The 25,630-nt window shown below is 42.1% G+C and overlaps 1 protein-coding gene across 2 annotated transcripts; it reads right to left on the bottom strand.

Moving 5' to 3' along the window:
- Positions 1-189: 189 nt before the first annotated feature.
- Positions 190-23,991, bottom strand: LOC116324583 (guanine nucleotide-binding protein subunit beta-4). 2 transcript variants are annotated; one of them, XM_031745269.2, is made up of 10 exons: positions 23,633-23,991; positions 10,719-10,917; positions 10,373-10,411; positions 9,911-10,017; positions 7,108-7,171; positions 6,592-6,754; positions 5,733-5,799; positions 5,281-5,482; positions 4,420-4,636; positions 190-3,892 (listed from the first exon to the last, which is right to left on the bottom strand). In XM_031745269.2, the coding sequence occupies exons 2-10, from the start codon at positions 10,773-10,775 to the stop codon at positions 3,786-3,788; spliced, it is 1,023 nt and encodes a 340-aa protein (XP_031601129.1). In that variant the 5' UTR covers positions 10,776-10,917; positions 23,633-23,991; the 3' UTR covers positions 190-3,785. The 2 variants fall into 2 exon arrangements, with proteins under 2 accessions (XP_031601129.1, XP_031601122.1); XM_031745262.2 differs by lacking the exon at positions 23,633-23,991 and adding an exon at positions 15,262-15,760.
- Between the last annotated feature and the right edge of the window lie 1,639 nt (positions 23,992-25,630).

Here is a 25,630-nt window from a genome sequence, read left to right as displayed (position 1 = left end):
TTAGATGAAGTCAAGCACCTGTATTTGTTTTTTTTGACTGGAGAGTTTCCTGCTCTACTTGCATGAGCGAACGGCACAGGCACATAAAAGGATTACTGTTCCCGGGTTCCAGCTGCTAATAGTGCTGAATTACAGAGCGACACGATGGTTGTCTGCTGAAAGTCACTGTCAGTAATGCAGACAACACCCCCCACACACACACACACACACACACACAGAGACACGCTCCTTTCTTCTTAAGCTGTTAAGGGCTAAGGTGTATTTTTTTCACAGCTAATGTTGGCAAATGAAAGTGAAAAAACTAAAGGAACAGTTCAACATTGTGGGAAAGGTGTTTACTCTCTTCCTGGCACGGGGATTCGGATGCCAAGACGACAGAGATGGATCCTATTTATTCTTTAAAAGCGCCGAAAGGAAGGCAAAATCTCACAACAATATTTAGAGGCTGCATATTTCTGTACAGTCATCGTTTGAATCTTTAGGACACCCTGCCTTTCATTCTTATTCTTCATTGTGTGGATCCTAGTATAAAGCGCTATGGCTGAATGCAGCTCAGGTAGTATAAATACGAGTCCATTTAACCTTGAATTTGTTTCTGTTTTTATAGGAAAAATGTTGAGAAAAGTGTTTTTCCTCATTAAGAGAAGCACATTTTTAATTGTGACAAAGGCCGTTAAGAAGCTGAACACAAACACGCAGCATCTACTGTAGTTACTGTCAGGCATCACAGACAGTGCCTACAGAGGTGGACCTCTACCATCACCTTCCTGATGAGTTTACAGACTCAGCTACTCAGAGTCACACGAGATTAATAAATAAAGTCTAATTTGTACATTTTGGTCACATTATGCTAACGACATGAGTGTCAAGTAATTAACCCACGATCGTGCAGTTTGAAGGTCTCACTCGTATCACAAACACCAGGATGGAGACTTTGGATGTTCCTGGTGATGAATTTGTGGCTGTTTAACCCTGATGTATCACGTCTGATACGTGTAGTTTTCTGAGTTTTTGAGACTTCCACATCGTTACTGTGAATTTTTCCCAGTGAAAGATATAAAAAAATGTCTCAATACATTTTTAAGCAATAAATTGGAAAAACAAACCCATTCATGTATTATGTTGTCTGGTTTCTGTGACAGTCTGAATATTACAGTTTGTATTGATGCAACAGTGCCCCCATCCAGTGACATTTTAATTAACTTTAATATTCATTAATATTCTGATACAACTGCAAGAAAGCACATTTCCCAAAATTTCGTACTGCTTCTTTAAATTCAAGCTGTCATTCAATCTCTGAGGACCCGTGAACACCTGATGTCCACTGACCTGAATAGAAAGATGAGCTCTGTCAGCACTCTGGGATATAAAACTCATCGTCCTCTCCTCATCATCACCGTCAGATGTAAGCAGCCGCCCTGTTTGAGCATCAAACCCCAGACTGGATTTAAAATCAGACGCTGAGGTGACTTTTGATTTGATGGATTTGATGGAAGAGGAGGAGGAGGAGGCTGCTGCTCGAGTACTGTGAGCTAATGTGTAGTTTTCAGTTCACAGCTCAAGGTCTGTGGGTAACATTGGACCTAGTCTAACACTTGGATCCACGTTATCCACATACTTCATGAGATTACTACCCCCCCCCCCCCCCACACACACACACACACCTCACAAAGATATTCTCAGGATCAAAAACTATAACTGCCCTTTAACATTCGCTCAATGCAAAGCTGTGACGAAGCAGCAGACGGGTCAGTAGACTGACACGGGGGCAAACAGGCATCTCACACATACTACAAACTGTACTGCAGTAGTAATATTAGAAAGCAGAGTTGTATAAAAGATGCTGCCGAGCACTCGTTTTAAGCCGTCTGTGGTGTTGCGGTGGGTTTTTAGCAGGCATGCTTTGTTTTTGTAGTGTTCTACGAGGAAAAGTTTCTTATTGATCAGTGCCTAAGCAGGAAGCGTGAGAGAAAAACATTACGGTAGCTGAAGCTAGTATTAACCTCCTATTATGAATGATATCGTAAGGCAGAATGGAGACACGATAGTTCCACATCCACAGGTGCACCAACCCTCGTTATTCAGCCCGTGTGGCTCAATGTTTACATCTATAAATAGGCACCTGAGAACGCTGATGGATAGGTCCAACTCACACACGTCACATGTGTGAGTGTGTCTATGTGTGTGTGTTTAAAGCCTTTTAAGGAGCCGAGAATAATGGAAGATGCACGATAAGAAAATACTTAAATCAGAAATACCACGTCTATGTGTAAATAAGTCACATGTGCTCGACGGTTTAACATTTGTACTACAGTTCATGAGTGCTTTTCTAGCTCTCTACTAAGTGTACATTTCAGTCTAAAGTGTACTTTCCTCACTCTCCATATTTAACAGTTCATAATGTTTCTGTTGAGGAAAACAGTGAAAGTGTTAAACCCTTAAAAAATGCGTAGTTTTGTTTTTTCTTCTTTTTACAGACCTGCGGTGTCACTGCTGTGACTTTGGGAGTGGCTGTCATGATTCCAGTCACACAATCCACACCTTGTTAATGACACAAACGACCCATCCTTCATTAAGAAAAAAAAACGTCACGGTGAGCTGTGGCAGTCATCCCTCCTTCTGACGGAGTCACTAATGTCCTTGGCCTTCCTGACATGAAGCTCCTCCTTTAAAGATGCCGTCACAGGGCCGCTCGGGGATAAGGTGTCCACTTGCAGCGCCCTTTTCTACACCAGCATCATTCAAAAAGTGTAGGCCGTACGAAACAGAGATGCAATGACCTCTTCCAATCCTATCATTGCAACCGAAGCGGTCCTCTGAGCATCCACAGTCCACTGGAGTAGAAGCCAAGCAGGGCCTCGGATAAAATAAAGTTTTCTATCTGAGCCTACAATTCACCAGTTTCTACTTTGGGGTTAAAGCTGGATCACAACCACAGCGCTCCAATCATTTCCTTCCAAAATAAAAGACTGGCGGGAACGCTGGGATTTGGGTTTTTTGTTCTTTTTTGTTCTTTTTTAAAAAAGAAAGCAATCACAGCCATCATTCACATGAATGCAACATTTACAGGTACAGGGTGCAGTAATGATGCCACCTGCCTGTCACCATAACACAGAGATACAGGGGAAGAAGGTGAGTTTGATTTTTTGGTTTAGGTGTCAGATCCTGTTTTCCTGCACGATGAATTGGCGTCACTAAATCAACGGGAAAATTTGGAAACGTTACGCTGCTTTGTATCCATTTAAACTCCCACATGATTTGGCATCTTGTTGCATTACAAGAGTATGTCCATTCAAAATAAATCACAATATTAAAAATGATATTTATAAAAAAAAAACTAAACTCAGGGCTGGAAATAATCTACAAAAATATATACATACACATTATATATGCATATATGATGCATATATACACACACAATGCTATACATATATATATGTATATACTGTCTTTATATATAAATGTACATGTTAGACACTGATGCTAATCTTGTTGTTAGTCATGGTAATACATACCTTTGGAAAATTATTTGTGTGAGGACCAAATCTTCTTTTCTGTAACATTTTTACTGGACACTCTGATTTCTGCTGCTGTGCAACAGCTCGGTGAACAAAACTAAACATCTGGTAAGAAGCAGCACAGGTCACCAGCAGAGATGATAACTGGGGGCTGAGTTAAGGAGAGTCAGCTGACACAGTGTGTGCACCCGCTCAGTGATGAGTTGGGATATGCCGGGTGGGGTTGTGGAGGGGGGAGGGGGCAGTTTTTGAGTACGACGGCCTCGTTTAATTCCAGATCCGGAGGAAACTGTCCCAGGAGCCGGTGGCCACAGCCATGCCATCGCCCGTCACTCCTAAGCAGCTCACTCTGTTGTCGTGGCCCGCTAACACACCTGGAGGGTGGAAAACAACCACAGACACAGGTTGGGTCAAAACAAACCTCCATCCCACTGAGAATGGAGACTGCAGGTCAGTAAAACATCAGCTGTATAAGTGATGCAGGCCTTCATGATGATGATTGATTTATCAGCTCGTGATTTACATCTGTCATCTTGTCAAAAACAAAAGTCCACTGGTTTCACTGGTTTGAATTTAAATAAACACACTTCAGTAGAGCTGAATTCACAGTTTGTGTGTATTTCCCTCACATCATTCGAGTCCTTCAACTCTAAATAATACCACCTTTAATGGGACCAGTTGGACCCTGCTGTTGAACAATAAGAAATCTGAAATGCTGTATGTGCACAAGCAGCAACGTTCACTGACATGCATGTTGTTACACACGCCACCGATCGTTAAAAAGCAAAGTCACATGGGCGTCTTCATGAACACAAACTGTTTATAGGAGCTGAATATTCTAATTCTTGACATTTGTCACATAATTAGTAGAGAACCCACACAGAGTTCAGGTGTGACTCACCTGCACGCTCGCCCTTCAGCGTGTCCCAGACGTTGCAGTTGAAGTCATCATAGCCGGCCAGGAGCAGGCGGCCACTCTTAGAGAACGCCACGGAGGTGATGCCGCAGATAATGTTGTCGTGGCTGTACGTCATCAGTTCCTGGTCTGCACGCAGATCAAACAGCCTGCAGGTGGCGTCATCTGAGCCCGTGCCAAAGGCATTCCCATTGGGGAAAAACTGTCAGGGGGCGGGACATGGATCACGCAGATATAAGTGATGAATTATATGTTTTCAGGGTTTTGTCTCTAAGGAAGTTGCGTCTATGACGATGCCTGTTTTACACTGCCAGGAAAAGATTATAATACAGGACGCATGACAACCAACACACTGATAAATGATTATTATTGTTGTCAAACACTGACGTCAGCCGGCACTGTTCCTCCACAGGAAGGTGCTCAGTTTCAGTCTCTGTCATACTCTCATCACACTGAGATAAAGGCTGTTAACTTTAACGAGGCTTCACGTCGTCTTCAGTTTTTATAAAATGAGCCTTTTTCATTTGACGAATTGATAATTTTTTTAATACATTTCAGTCAGACTTCACCCTCCACCCTCTTTGGCTGGGTGCTCTTCCTGCTCAACATTTGCTCCAATATTATCCCGGCTCTCTGTCAGGCTACGGTGACAGCCGTTTGTTTGGAATAAACACAGGATCAGCCCACAATTTTCCTAGAAGTCTGCTACTCGGAAGCGCTCATAAAAAAGATAAACACCACACCACATTTAGTTCTAAAATGCTGAGACATAATCAATCTGCAGTCGTCTATTTTGTGATCGTCGACACTCCCATGTCTCCTTGTGATTAAATCTCGGGTACTCACGCTGACGGCGTTGATGTCAGACACGTGGCCGGTGAACGACTGCCTGCACATGCCGTCGCGGATGTCCCACAGCTTGGAAGTGGCATCACAGGCTCCCGACACAAAGGTCTTGTAGTCCGGGCTCAAAGACAAGCTCATCACATCGCCTGTGTGGCCAGAGAAGGTTGTAGTTTGCTGGCCCGTCTCTATGTCCCACAATGCACTGCAACAAGGAAGCAGGAAAGAGGAAAACATATGAACTCTTTATGAAAAATCTGTTTTATTAGACTTTCTTATTCATGGATCATATTGCAGTATCATCGCAGTGATCAAAGGCTCTGCACGCAGCTTTACAAACCTTCTGTGATGACAACATGCACGTTACACAGCTCATAAGAGCGTCTGCAGTCTACTGCGAAACATCACTGGAATATTTCCATCATGAAGAGAACTTAATGGTTTAAACTACTCACCAGGTGGTGTCTCCAGAGCTGGTGAGTATCTGGTTATCATCCAAGAAACGGCAGCAGGACAAATAACCTGGAGGCAAACAGAAGGTTCCAGATGAGACGAGGACTCCTGTGTGCTCCCCACTCACACTGTGTATTTCCTCTCTCCTACTGTCAGCTCTTCCACATGTTTCACACTGGCTGTGCTTCATAATACAACCCTAAAGGGATTAATGTCTCCTCCTGAAATCAAACTGGGGATGTTGTGTGTGAGCCACTACACTGTAGAAAAACCCTTATGGCCCCCATTAACCAGGACATGCAGGAGCTACAGCTACAGTACAGAAGTCAGATTGGATTCAACTGTTTAATATGAAAACAGAATAAATAAATATTAGGGTCTCTGGTCTCTCCCTCACCTGTCTAATCTTCACTATCCAATAAAAGCAACAAATAATCAATAAAAACAGAAAGAAATATAAAAGATCTTATTGAGGTTCTGTGAATTACGACAGAGTACCAGGGCCACATTAAGAAAAAATATTATTCATTCTGAGAATAAAGTTGAAATGTGAAGATTGACGAGTCAAACGACTCCCACGCCAGCCTCTAAACTGGCTCGTGTACATGAGTTAGTGAAACGACTCGATGATGTCATCAATGATCAGCAAACGTTTCGTATCAGTTCTGGTTTTCCTTCGGATCGGCTGCAGCTTTCTTTCTGCTTATCCCCACCCTGTGTTTACGAGCTAAAACACAAATGATTTCTAAAACTTTCTGAGTCTCTGACGTACAGTTTCACTAACTTTTCCCCTTCATGTGGCTCTAGTGCTCGTTTGTAGTTAACCATCTGTATTTGGTTCTTGACTGGGCGTGTGCATACCTGTGTGTCCAGGTAGCTCTCTGGTGACACGCACGTTGCCTTCGCGGGTCTTCAGGCTGTATATGGAGCAGATGTTGTCCAAACCTCCACAGGCCACGTAGTTTCCAGAAGGGGCGTAGGCGCATGTCATCACCCAGGAAGAGCGCAGAGGGATGGCGTGCATCTGATTAAAAGGAAAGTGATTTCTTTATTATATACAGTAAAAGCGCTTCATGTGGCACCTTACTTTCACTAAAAGCTTCAAGGCTGAGTTCAACTGATGGAAATTACATCAAAACATTATTTTCACTTATAGGAACTTAAGTAAAAAGGAAATGAAAGGATGGATTCTTCTATTTCTTCATGTGGTGCTGTTGCAAATAAAATAAAATAAAATAAAGAAAGACGAAGTCATAATTAACCGATGCATACATGAGAGACGAGAGTCTGAAATCACTATTTTACTTTGCACTGGGTTGGATCTTAATGCAGGTGCAGTTGTAGATGTTACAAAAATCACAACAAAGATAATCCCACCTTATTTGTTGTGTAGCTGTCCCAGATGATTAGCTTCCCATCTTGTGATGCACTGACAAGTAACCTAAAAATGAGGTGAGAAGAGCAGCGTGACTCTGAGCTCGTGGTGAAAAGCCTACACCAGCTAAGCTGCATGCACCCTGTTTCATTAAAAGCAATGAGAGCCAGCCTTGCAAGTTACTGTGCTGCACTGTCAGCCAGGTTACAACGTTCTCACTTCTTCTCCCGCTGGAAGCCTCTACGTCCCAGGTAATGTCCAACTCTATGGAATATTCATTACCCCAGTTACATAAAAGTCTACAGCGCTAGAAAGAGGCAGAGGTGGGGCAGCTAAATGTAGCGGCAGCAAAAATAGCCCCGAGAAAAGGAGGAGTCAGAGATGGGTAAGATGGGGCGAGATCTACAGATGGTGCAGATGCACAAACAGCTGGAACCCCTCCCTCCTATCCTGACTGGGTGTTTCCATCTCTCCGGGGACAGGAAGTAGCTTGATGGTGCTGCGGTACAAATCAAGAGGAGAGCCATCATGCTCAAATGTCAGTAGCTGTATACAAAACAAACAGTGGCCACCTGCAGGGTCACCTGGAGGGTGCGAGACACACCCGGGCACACATTCACACCTACACACCAACGAGGACAGTCAGCACTGTGCATTTGATCAGGACCTTCTAATAAAACTGCATCTTATGTTTATAAAAACTACTAACTACAAAAACAGAGACACTTATTAATCTGTATCTACTGACGTATTGCCTAAGGATTAGTGATGTGCATGCACACTAATGGTGACATAAAATCTTAACAGCACCGTCTCAGTGCTCATAACTGCAACAAACCGTTAAAAAGGCAGTTTGTAAGCTTGAATTCATCGACTACTCAGTGCATGTAGCAACAGCTGAAGATTTCCTCACTGGTAAAATTTGAAATATATATATATTAATTATTTTTAAAAATGTTCTGATTTTAGGAACTTACAAACTGCATCTTTAAGAAGAGTATTAAATAAGCTGTGGTAGCTGTGATTACTATTGTGCTCACAGTAAAATGGTGCTCATCCCATTTATGGTGGTATTAGTCATATTAATAGACAGGTAGCAGTAAAAACATGAACAGTAGTAGTGGTAGTAGTTTAACCCCACACCTGGGACTGTCGTCACTGCACCAGTGTATTGCATTGGAAGACAGACACAAAGAAAGAGAGTGACACACACACACACACACACACACACACACACACACACACACACAAAGATACCATTTTTAACAGCAATAAATAAAGGATGATGTGAAACTCACGACTGTAAATTTATTTTTGCTGTGCAGCAGACCTTCACCTGGAGCTTGTGTTGGTCTACAAACTGTTAATAAATGTCGTATAAATGAAGCATCCACAGAGATTAATCCAGGATGTGACTGAGGATTTATGGTTATGACTAGGGCTGGGCCATATCATACCATTCACGGTAATACCGGTATAATGTCGGGCAATGATAAGAAAATGAAATATCACGATAGAATATGGGTAAAACGTGCATGCGCAGTGCCTTTGTTTTCATACGCGTATGGAGGAAAAAGCGTGCAGGCGACGCAGAATGAGAAGAGCGAAAGTGGATCGTTGAATGAAACGGTTGAACCAGAATTGGTTTGTAAAAATGCTGCAACTTCAGTGGTGTGGAACTGGTTTAGCTTTCGTCTGTCAGACAGACAACAAAGCACTATTTTTGGTAGCGCATGCTAGCGGGCGTCGTTATTACCGTGTTGTTTGGAAAATGCGGCACACTTAGAATCAATCCTTTGATTTTTCTGAAAATCGACAGTGTCCCTTATAATCCCGCGTGCCTTATGTATGAATTCTGGTTGTGTTTACTGACCTCGAAACGATTTTATGTACACGGCGCTCGAAAATCTGTCAAATGTTGGTTCGTAGCTTAGTACGACTTTGCTAAGCTACGGACCCGCACCGCTTGATGGATTGTCGGAGCATTACGGCTATCGTAGGCAGGAGCCTCGCGGAGTGATACGTACTGTGCTTCAACATAATATTACCGTATTGTGTGTGTATAACCTCTTTTTAAGTTTTGTGGATGTTATACATGGTTATGCTGAGGATATGTCGGCCAGTTTCCACTGGAAATGCCTTTTGGTTAAACTGTCAGTGAGGAATTTGCATTTGCACTGTTAAATTTTTATATAGCTTTAATGCACCTAAAAAACAGCTGCTTGTTTAAGTGAACATACATTGATGGGGTTTTTTTCACTAATAAAGTTGTGGAGTTGTAAAGTATTTTGTCTAGTGTCAATTATATCGTCAGTTATATCGTTATTGCAAATTTTCAAATGTATATCGTGATAAATATTTTTGGTCATATCGCCCTGCTCTGGTTATGACTGCTTTCTGAAGGTGAGTTCATATTTGATTTCAATAAAAAGCAGACCATCAGCCCCACAAGCAGACTCCATGTAGTCTGACCAGTTGTTATTCTGTTACTGACCAACCAGAACTCAAATTCAGTGCCAGCACACAGCCAGCTGAAGACAAAACAGATCAACTACTGCCAATTCAGAAAAGATGCTATCAGGCGAAGCAGCATCTCAGTGAATACAAGTCCAACATTCACTGCTCTGGACTATTCCAGCAGAAAACAGCTGAGTGATTAACGTACAAATGCTCAAATACAACAAAAACCAAACAGCCGTAGTAAGCAAACGCTCAATGAAAGAGCAGAAGATGAAAACTGCTCGAGTGAATTTCACATCCTGGCTGCAGTTTATAATTCTGTTGTCTGTATAATCAGCACACTACCTGGAGTCACTCCCCCAGTGCATTGCATAGATCTTGGCCAGGTGGCCCCTGAGAGTGCGTCGCGTCCGCATCTGTATCCGGCCCACCGAGTCCAGACCAGCTGTGATCTGCCAAAACACAGGAAGAAGTGTCAGTGGTTACACTGGAAGGCTCGCACACACTCATCAATGGACACCAGCAGCGGCTGCAAAAACAGGCCATTATCTGTCGACGAGGCAGCGGGGCGAACGTTAGTCGTGCTTATGCTGCTGCACGTCTGTGGAATATTTATATGGATCCAATGACAGCATGTGTAAATAATGACACACTGAGATCCAGTGTTTTTATTCTGATGAGATATAATTGACGAAATTTATGTAATTTTTCACACATTATTCACAAGTAACACGTGTGGCAAAGAAATCTACCAATAAACCAAATGGTAAATGCATTTATAGACACATAGTAACCTTAAACTCTTACCTGTGACAGAGTGGAGTCACTGCAGGCTTTTCTGGCATCCTGCAACATAACAAAACGGGCAAACTTCAGCATATTCGACCACCACGTAGCAAACGGCTTATTAATGTGTTTAAACCTGCTGTGATTCACTGCCAGTCGCAGAGATGATCAAACAGCAATCACACAGTCTGACTGATGTTTATTCAAGTGGCTGTCTGACAAAAGTTACACACGTCACAGCGTCACAGCATGCAGTGAACACACAGAGGCACACGTGTGATGTACACACACACACACACACACATACAAAACACACAAAAAACAACAGCGATATAAACAAAAAAGCACAAACAGCATGTCGCCATACCCGGATCTGATTGCGTAGTTGCTCAGCTTCCTGCCGCAACTGTTCCAGCTCGCTCATTGTTTCGCTGATGGGCCACGCTCCGCTCCAAACACTGACTACGCTGGGAAAACACACGTGCCTGCACGTGCGCGCTCACACACGCATGCAAACTCACACGCACATACACACACGCGTACACGCACACCTTACCAGCTGACACCTGCAAGAAAGACAGACAGAAACACTTTTAGGTTGAAGGATGGGAAACAAACACAGGTATCCTGTTTGGGTTCACACTAAAGAAGAACGTGCTGCAGAGGGTGGGGCCAGGCGGCAGCTCCGAGGGTGCTCTGGCTCTTCAAACACCCTCCTCAGTCTGGTTCAAAAGGCCATCTGAGCCAGGCTCTGACCTTTACTCGCTCAATCAGCCTTTTGTGCTGCTGCATTGCACTGGCTGCTCCGCCCGCTGTCTGTGTTTTTGTGTTGAATGAGCGCCGTTGTGTACTGTGGGCAGATCTGGATTGTCTATTTGATAACATTTTCAAGTGTGGAAAAAAAGCATATATTTATCAGTTTGTGTGTGAGCGTTTAAGTGTGTGTGTCAGGGTTAAGTGCATCATCCCTTTGCACATGCATGCGCGCGCACATGCCGGTTGCCACTTCCTTTACCTTGGGGAGTCTGAATGTGGGTCACAGAGCACTTACACACTCCTCGGAAATGTTTGGACAGCAACCCCCCACCGCACGCCTCCAACATACCCCACCCCACCCCCTGACTTTCCACTCTGTTTCACAGTCTGCTGTCCAGGAGTCAAACTCATCGAGATTAAATTTTCAGTCCCGTTTTCTATAATTCAACAATTAGACCAAGTTCAGTCTTTCCTCTTCACAGGAAACCGCGCAGATGTAACGAGGAGGATGTTTGTGTTTCAGCTTCAATTTTGCAGATGCTTTAAAACTGTGGTACACGAGATACTTCATGAGCACAATCGTGGAAAAAAAGGCAAGTAAATAACTTAAGATAATGATAAGATGTTTATAAAGTTCAGATGACTTTTATCTAGACATCACTTGAGTTGGTTTTGGCCCCTGTGTTTCCACTGCACTGGCACAACAGAGGCCTTGACTGCTCGTCGTGGCCTTGGCTCAGCCAACGGGGTCTTTGACAGGCACTGCAACGCTCTCAGCTGTCTAGGAGTGACGTCACTCTCTCCTCCAGCTGACGCAACCCCCACTAAGAAGGGTCTGGGCGTCAGCTCTCCTGTGATGTGCCCCCACGCTATCACTGCTATGGATCCACTACGCTGTACCTCTCTGCCACGTCACCATGTGCCTCTCGTGGATGACCAAGACACCCAGTCTGACCTTCTCCACCACCTGGTTATGCTGGGAGATGATGTGAGAAATAATTCAGCTTCATAATGCTGACAGACAGAAGGATTTCCAACTAGAATAAAACTGAAAGCACTGATTTATGGGAGTGTCACATGAACGTTTATATTCCAGTAGTGATTATTATTAATTCAGCAGCTAAAATAGAACACATGAAAGTGCTGTCGTAAGCACAAAGACAGGCAAAAGACACGCTCATACAACATTTACGTGTAGTGACTTACAGTTGTGAAACTCGGGTCGTTTGTGTATGTGTGTGTATGTTCCCTCCACTTGTGTGATTTGAGTCATGCGTGCAGCCAGTGAGCTGGTCTACAAAGACCTAGATCATGGTGCAGGATCAGGCGCGACAAAAGCGGAGCTGTGTGTTGCAGCTGCCCATTGTTTAGTATGTGGTACCAGTATAGCAGATAGGTCTGCTTGGCACCGCCGCCACATTTGGGGCCTCTGCGATAGGCCACGGGAGGCCACAATTGCTACTTCTCTGCACTACTGACAACATCCACGCACCAAGCCCTCCATGCATTCATTCAACTTGTTCAGCCTGGTGCTCCCAGTGGCCGACAGGACACCGCGGTGCCTAAACTGGGATAAAACATCTGCTGCCTCCTTCAAACTGTGGACATGTAAGACAGAAAGGCACTGGTGGAAATACTCACGAACGCTACATTTTATTTTGAAAACTGACCACAGGTATTTTTGGCTGCTCCCTTATTTCCCAAGGGATCAGGACAACGGACAGATGTGCATCTTTGATTTTGCAAAGACTCCAGCCTCAGGGGCCCAGCACTAGCTGCTGATGCCCCCGAGGCTGGGTGTGTCTCCTCCTGGTCTTATGCCGCAGAGTTTTCACATTACAGGTGAATGTGTCACCTGCTAAATCACTGAGAATAATCTCAACAAACAGCTTGAACATCACTCAGTGTTTGTGCACAAAATGTTTAGCTATAGAGCCATAGTGACTTTTATTTAATTACTTCTCATTAACAGCAGCAATCAAATGTAATAAGTAATGACTTAAGTAATGATCAATAAAGTTCACAAAGTGTTTCACAAAGCATCAAATCATCAGGACAAAGAACATTTTAATTGAGACACGAGAAATCTATAAAATAACCAAAAACTAAAATATATTAAAATAACATTTAGATTTGTTACAGTAAGAGAAAAAAACGCACATGGCCTCAAAGCCTGCAGTATAATAATCTTTTTTTTTTAAAAACTCACCGTTTTTAGTTTCTTTGAATGTTAATGAATAGTTTAAGTATTGGTTGTTTGACAATGATACTGGCTGCTGTTGCTGCTTTTATAACTTAATCAATACTGCAAACCTGTCTGTGTCTATCATGTGTGAGGAATACAAACGTTATCTGAACTGTATCCAACTCAGACACATAAGTTCACTGCTTGCTCACTAAACTCTACATCCGTGTCAGACTGTTCAGTGTCTGCTCCTGCAGACGCACAGACACAGTAGTTCATGTTAAGGCAGAACTACACCTAAAGACACCACGGGAACTCCAAAGGCAGATCCTATGAGGTCTGAGTCAGAAAAATCCAACTGTGAGAACACGCAGTGGTCTAATTTGGTTAACAGAGCAGCAGCTTTAGGGGCACGTCAAAATGAAATGAGCAGGAAGTTCACCAACATCCAGGTGTGGACACACTCGGGCCTGCTGTGAGCACCTTATACCAGTGCTTACAGTAAGTTGTCCATATTATGACTTCTGAGCTCACATCTTATACCTGTATACAGCACAAATCCTCTTATTATTAAAAAGAATGACTTACACCTTCACATAGATTGCTTGTGATAAAATTTTAATTACTTGGAATCAATCAGTGCTCTAAACCAACTTTTTTCAGGCTCTTATCTAGCGAGCACTCAAAGCACTTCATACAACATGCCTTGTTCACACAAGCTCTTTTTGCTTTGTCTAAGTGCTCTATCACCCTCAGATTAAGGTATCAATATCTGGGATCAAACCACCAACCTTCCGATTACTAGATGAGATTGACTAGTATTAGATTTTTTGTTTGTTTGTCTTCAGCTGATGCCACTGATGCCACATGCTCGGTTATTTATTAGAAAACCCACCAAAAAGACAAAACGTGATTTGTAGTGAATGTGCACCTACTGAAATGAGTAGGACGTTCAGCGTGTGAAACTGAAAATGCAGCAGGGCAACTCCACAGGTGTGAACTTGTTCAGGTGACCTACAAACTATTGCAGACATCTGGAGAATGAAGGAAATATCTGAAAAATGTCCAGTATGGTGAGAGTCTTCCTGCAATAACTAGAGCACATATGAAAATGCACAGGAAATATGCGCAATGATTATGATTTCATTGCTTCCACACTTGTTCTGAAAGTGGGTTAATGCTTAAATACAATCCCCTCCAAAGCCTCACACCTCTCTCTGGGCCAAAGCAGTGGCCCCAAACCCGAGCATACTCAATTTATAGTAGTATAGGACATAAACCTTAGCGAAACACCGACCTGCGGACATTTGTGACTTGTAGAAGTCATCCTTCCGATCATCTTATCGACCAATCAGCTAGCCGGTTTAGCTTTCCCCACATTTAAAAGCTTTTTTTTTCTTTTTTTTTCTTTTACAGTGAAACACTTCACTATGCAAAGACCAAAATCAAAAATGTATTCCATTTTTACAAACGTGTAAAGACTGAATACATCCCTGATACACGGACCAAAGAGCAGGAGCCAAACGGCGCGGCACCAGTTGATGCTCAGAGGAAGGCGGGCTGTCATGTATATTTAATAGAAAAGGAAAAGAAAGTCTACGCAACCACATATGAGAAAACCAGATGTATGAAATGGAAATATCTGAACTGTTGTCTGCCCAGTGAAGGGTTTTGCCCCTACAGCTCCGCCTGAGTCATTTGACAGTGTGTAAAAGGCCGCGTTTGGAGAGCAGAGAAATTTCAGCTACGGAAAGCTTTTAGCTTAGAGAAAGAAAACAGCGCAGCCCGGGAACAGTTATTTCAACACTGCTGCCTGGAGTGAGCCAGCTAACGGCGGTTTTTGCATATAAGCCGAGCTCAATGTAAAACAAACAAAAACAGCCGTGACCAAAGCAGGAAATAGCGTTTGTAAAAAAAAAAAAAAAAAAAAACGCCACCAAAATATCAAGACTTGAGTGCACGTCCTCACCTGAAAACAGGCGGTTTTGGGCTCCGTTCGTCCTTTAGTCCGAGTCACACCGATCCGTTTTCACACGACAACCATGGCCACAGCTGTGAGGGAATCGCAAAGGGAGCCGTGCTAATTTTAAGACCGTTTTAATCGGTTTAAATGTTCAGAAGCGGGCGCGACTCGTGTCGGATTTGACTAAAATTTTCACCAAGCAGGCTAATCACCACACCCATGAATGTGGGAACATAGCAACAGCCTACGCTGAGGGGTGCCCGCTACATCACACATCCATATTCACGTTTCCTTGTTAATACAACAACTTATAGTGTAACAATGTCGTACTAAATTAGTTATAATTACGTCAATAATCCCGAGGTATCATTAAAAACACTTTAACTAGCTCTAGAAATATCTATAATGACTCGTACACCCTACGGGTGAAATGGTACCGTCTGGCAGCCCCCTCCACAAAAAGGAACCGAATGGGATACAGGAAACAAATATTAGACCTAAAAAGCCAGTCATTGTAGTGATTCAAACAAGAGTCATCTAAGGTTTGCAAACTCCACCTTCGCCCTCTCATTCAAATACAAACTGAGTTAATAACGCAGACACTGCAGTAGAAGTGAAAGGTGAGGAGACTGCAGTGTTTTTAACAACTTCACGAATGCAGTCTGTCAACAGCAACAGTTGTGACCACATAGACTGGCGATATCTGAGACGTGAAGGTACCTGCAGGTCTGCTGTAGAGCTTTAGAGGTGCACCGTGAAAGGCATTGTCCAAGCACAGACAAGAAATTAACCGATTAATCAAAATCAAAAATGACTGGTAAGTGCAGCTCTAAAATGTTTATGACAAACATAGCTCGCCCTTCATCATCAAAGTGGCAGAAATATTTGTCTAGTTTCTCTAGTCATCCTTTGGTTTCTTGACAGTTTAATGAATTTCGTTGCTTTACTATTCAGACAAATCTAATGAGTGGGTAAGAATTATAAATCTGTCCAAAACAAACTGAAATCCCCCAGGACACAGCTGTGCCAAGTCTCACCCTGGCAAGTCTCACCACAGTTGGCCTGCAGTGGGTTCATTGAAAACGATCTCTCTCCATTAGGACAGGATGAATTTTTAATGGGGCCAATGAAAGGGAGCAGTGGGATAGGCTTTCCCATATCTCTGCACGAGCCATAATCAGTGGAAGGGAGATGAAAGTTTTCCAGTGCCTGGTTTCCTTTCGGAGTTGCATGGGGGCAGATTAAGTCTAATTTAATTCATACACACAGCAGTAGTTTAGGTGTCCCCCCCCTTCCCTCCATCCCCAACACATTATGAGGATTAGGATTAACATGATAGCAGAGACATATGCTGTGGTTGGTTTACCATTAGTGCCAATGGGATTACATTTTCTTTATTTTACAGTGTTAATTTGCGCAGCCTGGGAACAGGATATTACTCACAGTATGTTTTATTCATAAGTCTATATTCATACATTAAAACCACACATTCTACATCATATAACAAAATAGAATTTAGATCCGTAGGATGACACCTGCCAAAACCACAATCAATAATTTGTCCATGTGTTATAGAAAATACATTTTATCAGTCATAATAAAGATAAGCAGAACATTTAAGTGGTTTTAGTATTACTGTTTCATTTATAGCGTGCTTGTAAAGTTGTACTAACAAGTTTAAACCAGCCGGTTTCACAGATGACATAATACTGGGTCACCCTTAGCGTTTTGTCAGATCATGTCTGAAGTTACGCAAAAATAGACTCCTAATTGCACAAGGTAAAGCTAAATCATGCAGTCTGAACACCGCTACAGCTCAGCTCTAGTCATGCACTACATTAGTCAACACTGAGTGCTGTAGTTTTTTGTTTTTGTAGCGTTTTGGATCAGAGATTGATTCTAAATGGACGATAACTGCCTAAGAAGAAGTCATTTTGTGTTCTTTCTCTATAGTGAGCAAAAAAGACTGAATTCATTAACCAGCTGAGAATCGCAGTCAGTGTGTCCAAAAGCACATCCTAGACCAATCAGCTCCCTTGGTCCATTGCTTGGCAACCAGAAAGGAAGAAGCAGGGTTGGGTTGGGGGGAGCAAATTGACACTGTAAAAATAGAACATCAATAGCCTGGTGTGTGAAAAAAAGAAAGACACACATGTTGCTGAGGCTATAAATAGTGTCCTGGAGCCTGGAACAGGTATTGTGTACAGTAGCTTTGTCGTGTTATTGTACATTTTTGCATTTATTCGACTTTAGCAACACAGCTCAATGCATAGCAGTCACGCAGGTGAATAACATCATTTGAATTTTACGATGGTTTTATGGTGTAGGAGAAACAGCAAGAACTGACGTACCTGTATACTGCTGACTATACGTCATCCCCAAACCATCAACAGGTCGGCACAGTTTTGATTTTTCTGATTGTCAGCGTGGATACAAAATTCTCAGCAAGCTGTAATAATACATTTCAGCGTATTATCACTGATGTTTATGGAAATCCATAAGGGGAGGGGGGTTAGGGTTTGTTTGTTTTTGTTTTTTGTTTTAGTTAATGAATGACCAGGATAATATCTCATGTTTCTGCCTCATATCATAAATCTGTGTGCATATTGTTCGGGGGAATTCCAATGATCTTTTCTCATATTACACCAACTTTAATATATGACATTTTTAAACTGGGTAGTGCATGTGTCTCGTGTAGAACAGTGTGCTCAAAAATAGATCTATCATATCCAATTCAGTTTCACAGGACTGCTCAATAATGATCCAAAAATGTGGGTGATCCGATTGAGTGGAGATAATGGGACGTCAGTCCTCCACCTCCTAAATGTTTTTTTGTTGTTGTTTTTTTTTGAATCCCTATGTTTCGATTTTAGGCCACATGCTGTCACACCCCCATGTAATACTTTAACTGTATCAGAGGCAATTAAAATGTGTAGCAACAGTAGAACCTTAAAAGGCTTTATCGGGGCCGTCTTATCCACCAGACGTCTCCCAGGGAGGCAGGCCGTTGCCAGGGTAACCCTCACAAATGGCAACTGACGTCAAGAAGGTAGGAGAAATACCAGGGAGAGCCAGAGCTGCTATGCATAATGGATTATTGAAAAAAAAGGCCCTCTTGAAGAGTGCAAAGTGACTTAAAATATGCGTGCCTTGCTGAGCTCACCAGTCCTGTCTCACTCTGTGTGATGAGGAAAATAGATGTTGGCAAATTCTGGGTTTTACTTGCAGACTGCCACAGCTTAGCCTTGATTGGCCCTAGTCAAATTATGTATCTGAGTAAAAGCTTGCAGGAGAACAATCTCAGAATTTTGACACATAATGGTCTATATCCTGTACTGTGACCTCCGTGTCATTTATCAAAGTGCTGTGCACAACTCATTTCGTTATATTTTGCTTCCGAAGAGCCAGGCTGCTTTCTGCAGCAGTGGGTCCAGGCTTCCCGAAGGTCTTTCAAACTTTTTCTTTGGACATTGTCTGCTTTTCACTTATTTTCAATCCAGTTCATGTATGGGACTATTTTGAGAGGAATGTTCATAATCAATTGTCTTAGGAATCATAAAAGCATAAAAAGGCAAATAAAAAGGGAAGAATAAGTGTTGTGTTAATACATAACTGACTACTTATCAGAAATCATTTTTAAAAGGGCGTCTTTAGGCACTCTGTTATTTGCATCCCACATAGCTAGTTTCCATTTTGGCTGAATCTTGAATCAGGCATAAAATTGTATGTTTGCACCAAAGAGACTTGGTGCAAAACCCTGGCATATCTCAGCATAGTGTGCAGTGTGTTATTAAAAAATTGTAGGAGACTGGCCTACAAAAACTATCTACAGCAGAGGATCAGTATGTGAATCAAATCTAGGAAAGACCTGACACATGATGCATTTGAGAAATGCATCTGACCCTTTATTTGATCCATCTTATGTTCAAGTCTCAGAAATGGTCTCAGAGGAAAGGTGTCTGTCAAGAGTCATTCTTAAGGAAGGGAAACAGAGCGAGGTGAAGGCTGAGGTTTGCCAAATTACACAAGAACTGAACAGAAAATCAGTAACGACAGGTGTCTGGAGCAGTGATGGGAATAACGGCGTTACTAACGGCGTTACTATTTTCAGTAATGAGTAATCTAACTAATTACTATTCCTATCGTTACAACGCCGTTACAGTTATTAACAAGAAAATGCGGTCCGTTACTATTTTTCAACAAACAGACGGTTGAAGTTGTGTTCAGTTTATCGCATCTTATATCAGCTGCAGGAAGTAGCTGTAAGTAATCTGGACGCTACAGTTTTAAGCAGCTGCGCGCTCCCGCGGACGGTAATCACGATCACTGTCTAGCACAACACCTGGAGCTCAGGGGGCAAAACAATCGCATGAGTGCTGCTGTTTGACTGAGGAAGAATAAAGTAGTCGTGGTAAGCCAATCACGTGACCACTTAAAGACAAAGCAACAAGGTGACATATACCAGTTTATAAATTGTGTTGATAGGCCACGTAAAACCAGAGTCATGATAAACAAGATATACGCGGCGTTTTTTCCTCACTAGTTTCGTCACGTTTACTGTCTAAGGACAGCGCAGTGAGACCTCTCTGCTTATGACCAAAAAATAAAAAAAACAAAACAGGGGAAGTTTTAGGAGTGACGGCGAGAGAGAGAGAGAGAGAGTTTTGAGATGTGAGAGATTTGTGACGTTTAGCGTGTTTGGGGTGTGTAGTTAATGTGTTGTCTTGTGTAGTTAGTGTGTAGTGTTGTGGATAGTTTTGTGTTGTGTGTCAGAACAATGAGGCGACTGCTGTCTCCAGGTAGAAACAGCAGTGATACACCTGCTGCTGTCAGACCTGCAGGTATCAGGCTGTGATGTTCTCCTTTGTAGTGGACAGAAATGATTTTTTTGGAGTGGCACAAATAATTTGTGTGGCATCTTATTGAAGAACAGCTGATTGTTCTGTAAATAGTTTGAAATGGTTATTTTAAAAAAGGGTAAAAGGTAAATGGATGCAAATAACTTTGTTGTTTGCAAAACTTGTGCATAGGATTGTAAAATTGACAATTTATATTTGCATTTAAAGTTATGAAATATGATTCATTAAAGATGTTTGTGGTTGTTACAGTAAAAATATAACTTTTTCTACTCTGATTTTATGTTTTTTGTCTGATTTTAGATCAATTGTGTTAACACAGTATGTCAGGCCCTCCAAGGTTTGGAGGCCCATCTCCCCCCACCACTTCCCCTGCCGGTGGCAGACGCCCTCAGACATCGGTGCGTTGGTGGTTCTTTGTGTCCGGGGGTGGGCGCCCAGGTACCCACCGGCTCACTCCTTGGCGGCTGCTTATCGGGGCCTGGAGCCTGGGGCTCGCTCGGGCCACTTCGGGGATGGGGTGCCCTCGGCCTCTCGGCCCGGGGCTCGGTCACTCAGGCACAGCTGGCTTCCGGCGGAGCTCACGGGCACGTCACTGCAACCCCCCCTGGCTTCTGCTCCGCGGCTGCTGAGTGACCCCTCATCTGGGACTCTCCTCAGCTCTTTCTGGGATAGTGGCGCGGCTGCCCCTCTGTTGGTCTTCCTTGGTCTCTTGTGTTCTGGGGGCCTCTGGATGTCTGGAGTTTTGATCTCCTCCATACCTGCTTCATGCCCTGGAGGACGGGGCAGTGGCCCCCCACACCCTCTAGCAGATCATTACATGAAGGAACCTTTTAAAAACAAGCGCTCATGCTCACAGGTGCACACACGGGTGATCACACACACAACTACACCCTTTTGGCTCCTACCTCAAAGCACACTGTGCACTGTCGATCTCACGTGCTGCACAATAATGTTTAATATTTAGTATTTACTGTCATATTCCCATAGATCATTGTGATGTTGTTTATTACTCTCGTTTTCTTCTGCTTGCTTTCTTTTTTTCTTTCTCAACAGGTGATCCAGGTGATCGATATATAACAAGAAAAAAAAACAAAAAAAAACAAACAAAAAAAAAAAACACAGTATGTCAAAATGAAAACATGACTGTAAATTCAGACACGTGAGGTTGTGCTGAAAAGGATGATACCAAACAAGGCAAAGTAAACAGTTTTTAAAGGTAAAATGTGGAGAGAAAATCAAAAGTAGTTAAAAATGGGTAATTATACCCTGGACCGCAGAGGGTTAAACGTTTTTTTAAAGTAACGCAATAGTTACTTTTCAAGTAATTAATTACTTTTAGAATATTGTAACACAGTTACTAACTCAGTTACTTTTTTGAAGAAGTAACTAGTAACTATAATGAATCACTTTTTCAAAGTAACTTGCCCAACACTGGTCTGGAGTGATGAATCCTAATTTAAAATTTTATGTTCAAATTGTTGTCAATATTTAGTTGAGGAGACACTGCGTCTTCAGCTCTGCCGTGGTTTTAACACTGCATTTCATTCAGCGGGGGTCTTGGCAAAATTGGTGTCATTATGAACTCAGAAAAATAACATCAGATTTTGATCTGCCATATAATGCTATCTGGAAAATGTTTGAAGGCATACCCGGACACTATCAGTTATGGATTAGCCTTCCCAGAGCTCAGACCTCAACACTACTGAGGCAGTGCGGGATCATCCTCATCTTCACAGAGAATGGAACAAAAGCCAGCCATCATCCAAAGACAAGCTTTGACTATCCTCCAAGGAGCCCGGAGAACTATTCCTGCACACTACTTAAAGAAATTACAAAAAACACTGAAGAGAGTTCAGGCTGTGTCGAAGAATAAAGGTGGTCGTACCAAATACTGACCTTCAAGTTTGTTAGAATTCAACTAACATGGATTTTATCTTTTATACTTTGTTTTCATCTATTTTTCCACATTTCAATAAATGCACCTTTTTCCCATTTTCCTAGAAAAATATAAACTAAATTAATTGTGGCACAGTATTGTATATAGAAAAGTACTTTTTTGTACTGCAGTAGAATATGTGCTGCTCAGTATGTTCTGACGTATGGATCCATTGTAAGAAATGTAACAAGGATACACAGTGACATTCATGCACGCGTTGTCAAAGTGATTGTTTGACATCATGTTAAAGTGCAATTATGAAGGGTTTAGGTTCTTGTCTAATCTCAGTGCTATTCCTGGGCCATGAGAGTGTCACACAGCAGCAGCTCGGTGAAGAACCCTTCTGTGATAATGCCTCGCGTGTTGTGCTGGGAATCACACTCTCCACGATCAACGACTGTGAAGTCACGGCTCACGTACTGCTGCTATCCATATTGGTAGAGCAAAACAGAAGTATGGACATGTAATATAGAAGTGACACTGTGTCCATTTTGGAGAAGATAATATATATATATATGTATGGATCTGTGCAATTCCATTATTATGACATCATTAACTTTTTCAAATAGAATAAAGTCAGGTTTAATATTTTTTGCCCACGAAGCTTTTTGTCTCCAGCACACAACATTAAATTACAAGAAGAAAGATTCTGAGCAAGAGTGTTTTTCTATAATGTTAATATCCAGGTTAAAATCATATAAATGTACTAGTGTCCAAAAATTAATCTATTTATTGAAAAGCTGCATATTTGTCAATGCTACATCTTCAGTTCCACATTTATTAATCAAACGACGCCCTCAATTACATTAAGGAAGAGCAACCCTTAATCTTTTGATTTAGGGAGAAGCTGCGGAGGAAATGTGCAAACAGAAGAAGTGAGAGTGTTTCAGTCCAGGGGAATCCCAGACACTTCTGTAAACCAGGGGTGCAACAAGCAGCACAAAGCATGAACCAACATGCTCTGAGTTTCCAAAGAAGTCGATCACACATCAGTATGGGGGGAGTGAGGAATAACCCTGGTGTGCTAATACCATACTTTGCAGATGCCCCCAAACAGCTTCAACCCTACGACGCCACATGATCATTAATTTATTACCATGAGCCCACAATTTTTTTTTTTACTTTTTTTTTTTTACTTGACATTTTGGTGCACCACAGATTTTTAACATGAGATAAGACCTACATTTCACCTCCGCACTGCCTCAAAACCAAACACAACTTTATACCAGGTACAAAGACTGAGTTCAAAACCTCACTAAACACCACAGTCACCAGCGTTTCCTCTATTACACTGCAAACACCACGAAAAGGTGAGTTAAGTGCCAGAAAAATATCTGAGTTTTAGTAAGGTTTATACTGCAGACTTTAGCCTCGGAAACATAGTTTTTCTATCTAAAAAATTATTTAAATATTATTTTAAAAACAGTGGGAATATTCTTATTTGTACTTGACTGTATACAGTATTCAGTATTCCTGAGTAAGTACATTTTCCCTGGCAAATATAGAGGTTACTGTGCTAATACATCATTGCTGTGAATCAAAAAGCTTGACATTAAAAAAAAAAGAATGAAAGCTTTTCTACCTTTTCCAGTGCAGATGAGGAGAGGAAGTGGCTGTTTCTGCATACGTCCTAAATGGCATGGATTATGAGTCGCACAGAGCGCTGTGGTTTCAGTTCTTCCTTTCAGCAGTGAGTGTAGATGCTACTAGGAGGAGCAGCAAATGGAGAGCAAGGCAGAGCTGGCGGATGAGGTGGAGAGCTACTGAGTGGGAGGGTGATGATATATAGGGGGGCGGGGGGACACAAAGGATAGCCGATGGAGTAGTTTTTCTATTAAAGGGACAGGGTTGATTTCTTCAGTACTAGTTGAAGAAGTTAAATAAATAGAAATGAAAGAATAATCCCACTTTTTTTTTTTGGCTTTCCCCCCAAAAACTTGTTGCAGGTACCTTGGCAGGTGGCCACAGGTGTGTTTTCATACAGGGCTTCCTAGAAGAACAGCATAAACAAAATTTATTGATTTACAGTGAAGACAGCTTGTCTCTGTCCCAGGCAGCATTGGGTGGAGACCATAAGCATATTTAACATCCTGGTTATAAAACAACATTTCTCAGAGACATCCCATATTTAGTACTCGTGGTGGACTTCAGATGTTGGCTCCAAAATACTCATTGACCTTTGATATGAATCTGACGCGTATCTTAAAACATTTATAGTTTGAGACATCCGTGTGACTTCTTATTTTTCCATTCCTGTATATGAAAACTTGTTTCAATAAGACAATAACTCAAAACTGAGAAAATTACTTGAAGTTTGGAAGAAATAAGCAAAAATTCTGAGGCAACAACAAATAATAAATGTCAACTTTGCTTTACCTGGTAAATTTTTTAAGATTTATTTTTAATGGGAGAAACACGCTTCTATTCATACACAGCCCGTATATAGTTGTTTAGACACTGCCTCATGTTTACACCATTCTTATAAATGATCCATTCGCACAGTAATACTTTTGTCCAGTATGTGCTTCCTTTCTGTAATGGTTTAGCATATTCAATAACAAAAATGAAATTGGTTGATTTAACAGCATCCTTCTGAGATTGTGCTCCATTTTTACATAATAGCAGCAACTGCGTGACGTCTGTTCCACTAAATCTCACAGGTGCTCCACTGGATTGAGATATGGTGACTTGAGGTCATTTGAGTACAGTGAACTCATTGTCATGTTCAAAAACCCAGTTTGAGATTACCCGAGCTTTGTGACACAGCTCACTGTCCTGTTGGAAGCAGAAGACGGCTACACTGTGCTAATACAGGCAAGCCATTTCCTTTAGCGACCGCTAAGTGTTGTTGCTGATGGACATGGTCAGAAACCACACCCAGGTAGGGTAGGGTTAAATGATGATCAGCTGTTACTGAGGGGTCCAAAGTGTGCCATAAAAACATAACTCACACCATTAGAGTACCACCAGACTGAAGCATTAATAGAAAGCATGGTGGATCCATCCTTTTGTGTCATTCACCCAAAAATCTGACTCCACCATCTGGATGTCACACAGAAATCAAGACTCATCGGACCAGCTAGCATCTTTCCAATATTCTGTTGCGAGTTATGGTGAGGCTGAGTTGTTACCTGTTCTTGCCGAGAATAGCATCTGGTGTAGCATCAAGGGTGCTGGTTGTTCAGAGATGCTCTTCTGCCTACCTTAGTGATATTCTTATCACTGCTTCTTATCAGATTAAAAGAGTGTGGCTGTTCCTCTCTGAACTCTGGCATCTAGATGGCATTTTCTCCCAATTGGATAGTTTCTACAACCATCTGTAAACCCTACAGATGGTTGTGTGGGAAAATCCCAGTAGAACAAGTTTCTGAAACACTCAGACCAGCCTGTCTGACACCAACAAATATGCCACATTCAGTCGCTGAAAATTACCTTTCTTCCCCATTCTGATGCTCGGATGTGTCTACATGCCTAAATAGAGCTGCTGCCATGTGACTGTCTGATATTTGCATTAACGAGCAGTTCAACAGATGTCCCTTTGTTGTACCTAACAACGTGACAATATTTAAACAGTGCTCAG

This window comes from Oreochromis aureus, linkage group 23 (genome assembly GCF_013358895.1).
Source record: "Oreochromis aureus strain Israel breed Guangdong linkage group 23, ZZ_aureus, whole genome shotgun sequence".
NCBI classification, from domain to species: domain Eukaryota; kingdom Metazoa; phylum Chordata; class Actinopteri; order Cichliformes; family Cichlidae; genus Oreochromis; species Oreochromis aureus.
The sequence above is the reverse complement of the archived record's forward strand: the minus strand, read 5'-3'. Positions and strand labels throughout refer to the sequence as shown.

Coding starts and splice junctions, on each gene's coding strand:
- LOC116324583 (XM_031745269.2), bottom strand. CDS start 10,775: ATGAGCGAGCTGGAACAGTTGCGGCAGGAAGCTGAGCAACTACGCAAT. Junction 10,018..10,372: donor GTGACTCCACTCTGTCACAG/GTAAGAGTTTAA, acceptor GTGTTTTGGCAG/ATCACAGCTGGTCTGGACTC. Junction 6,755..7,107: donor ACAGCTACACAACAAATAAG/GTGGGATTATCT, acceptor CCTTTTAATCAG/ATGCACGCCATCCCTCTGCG.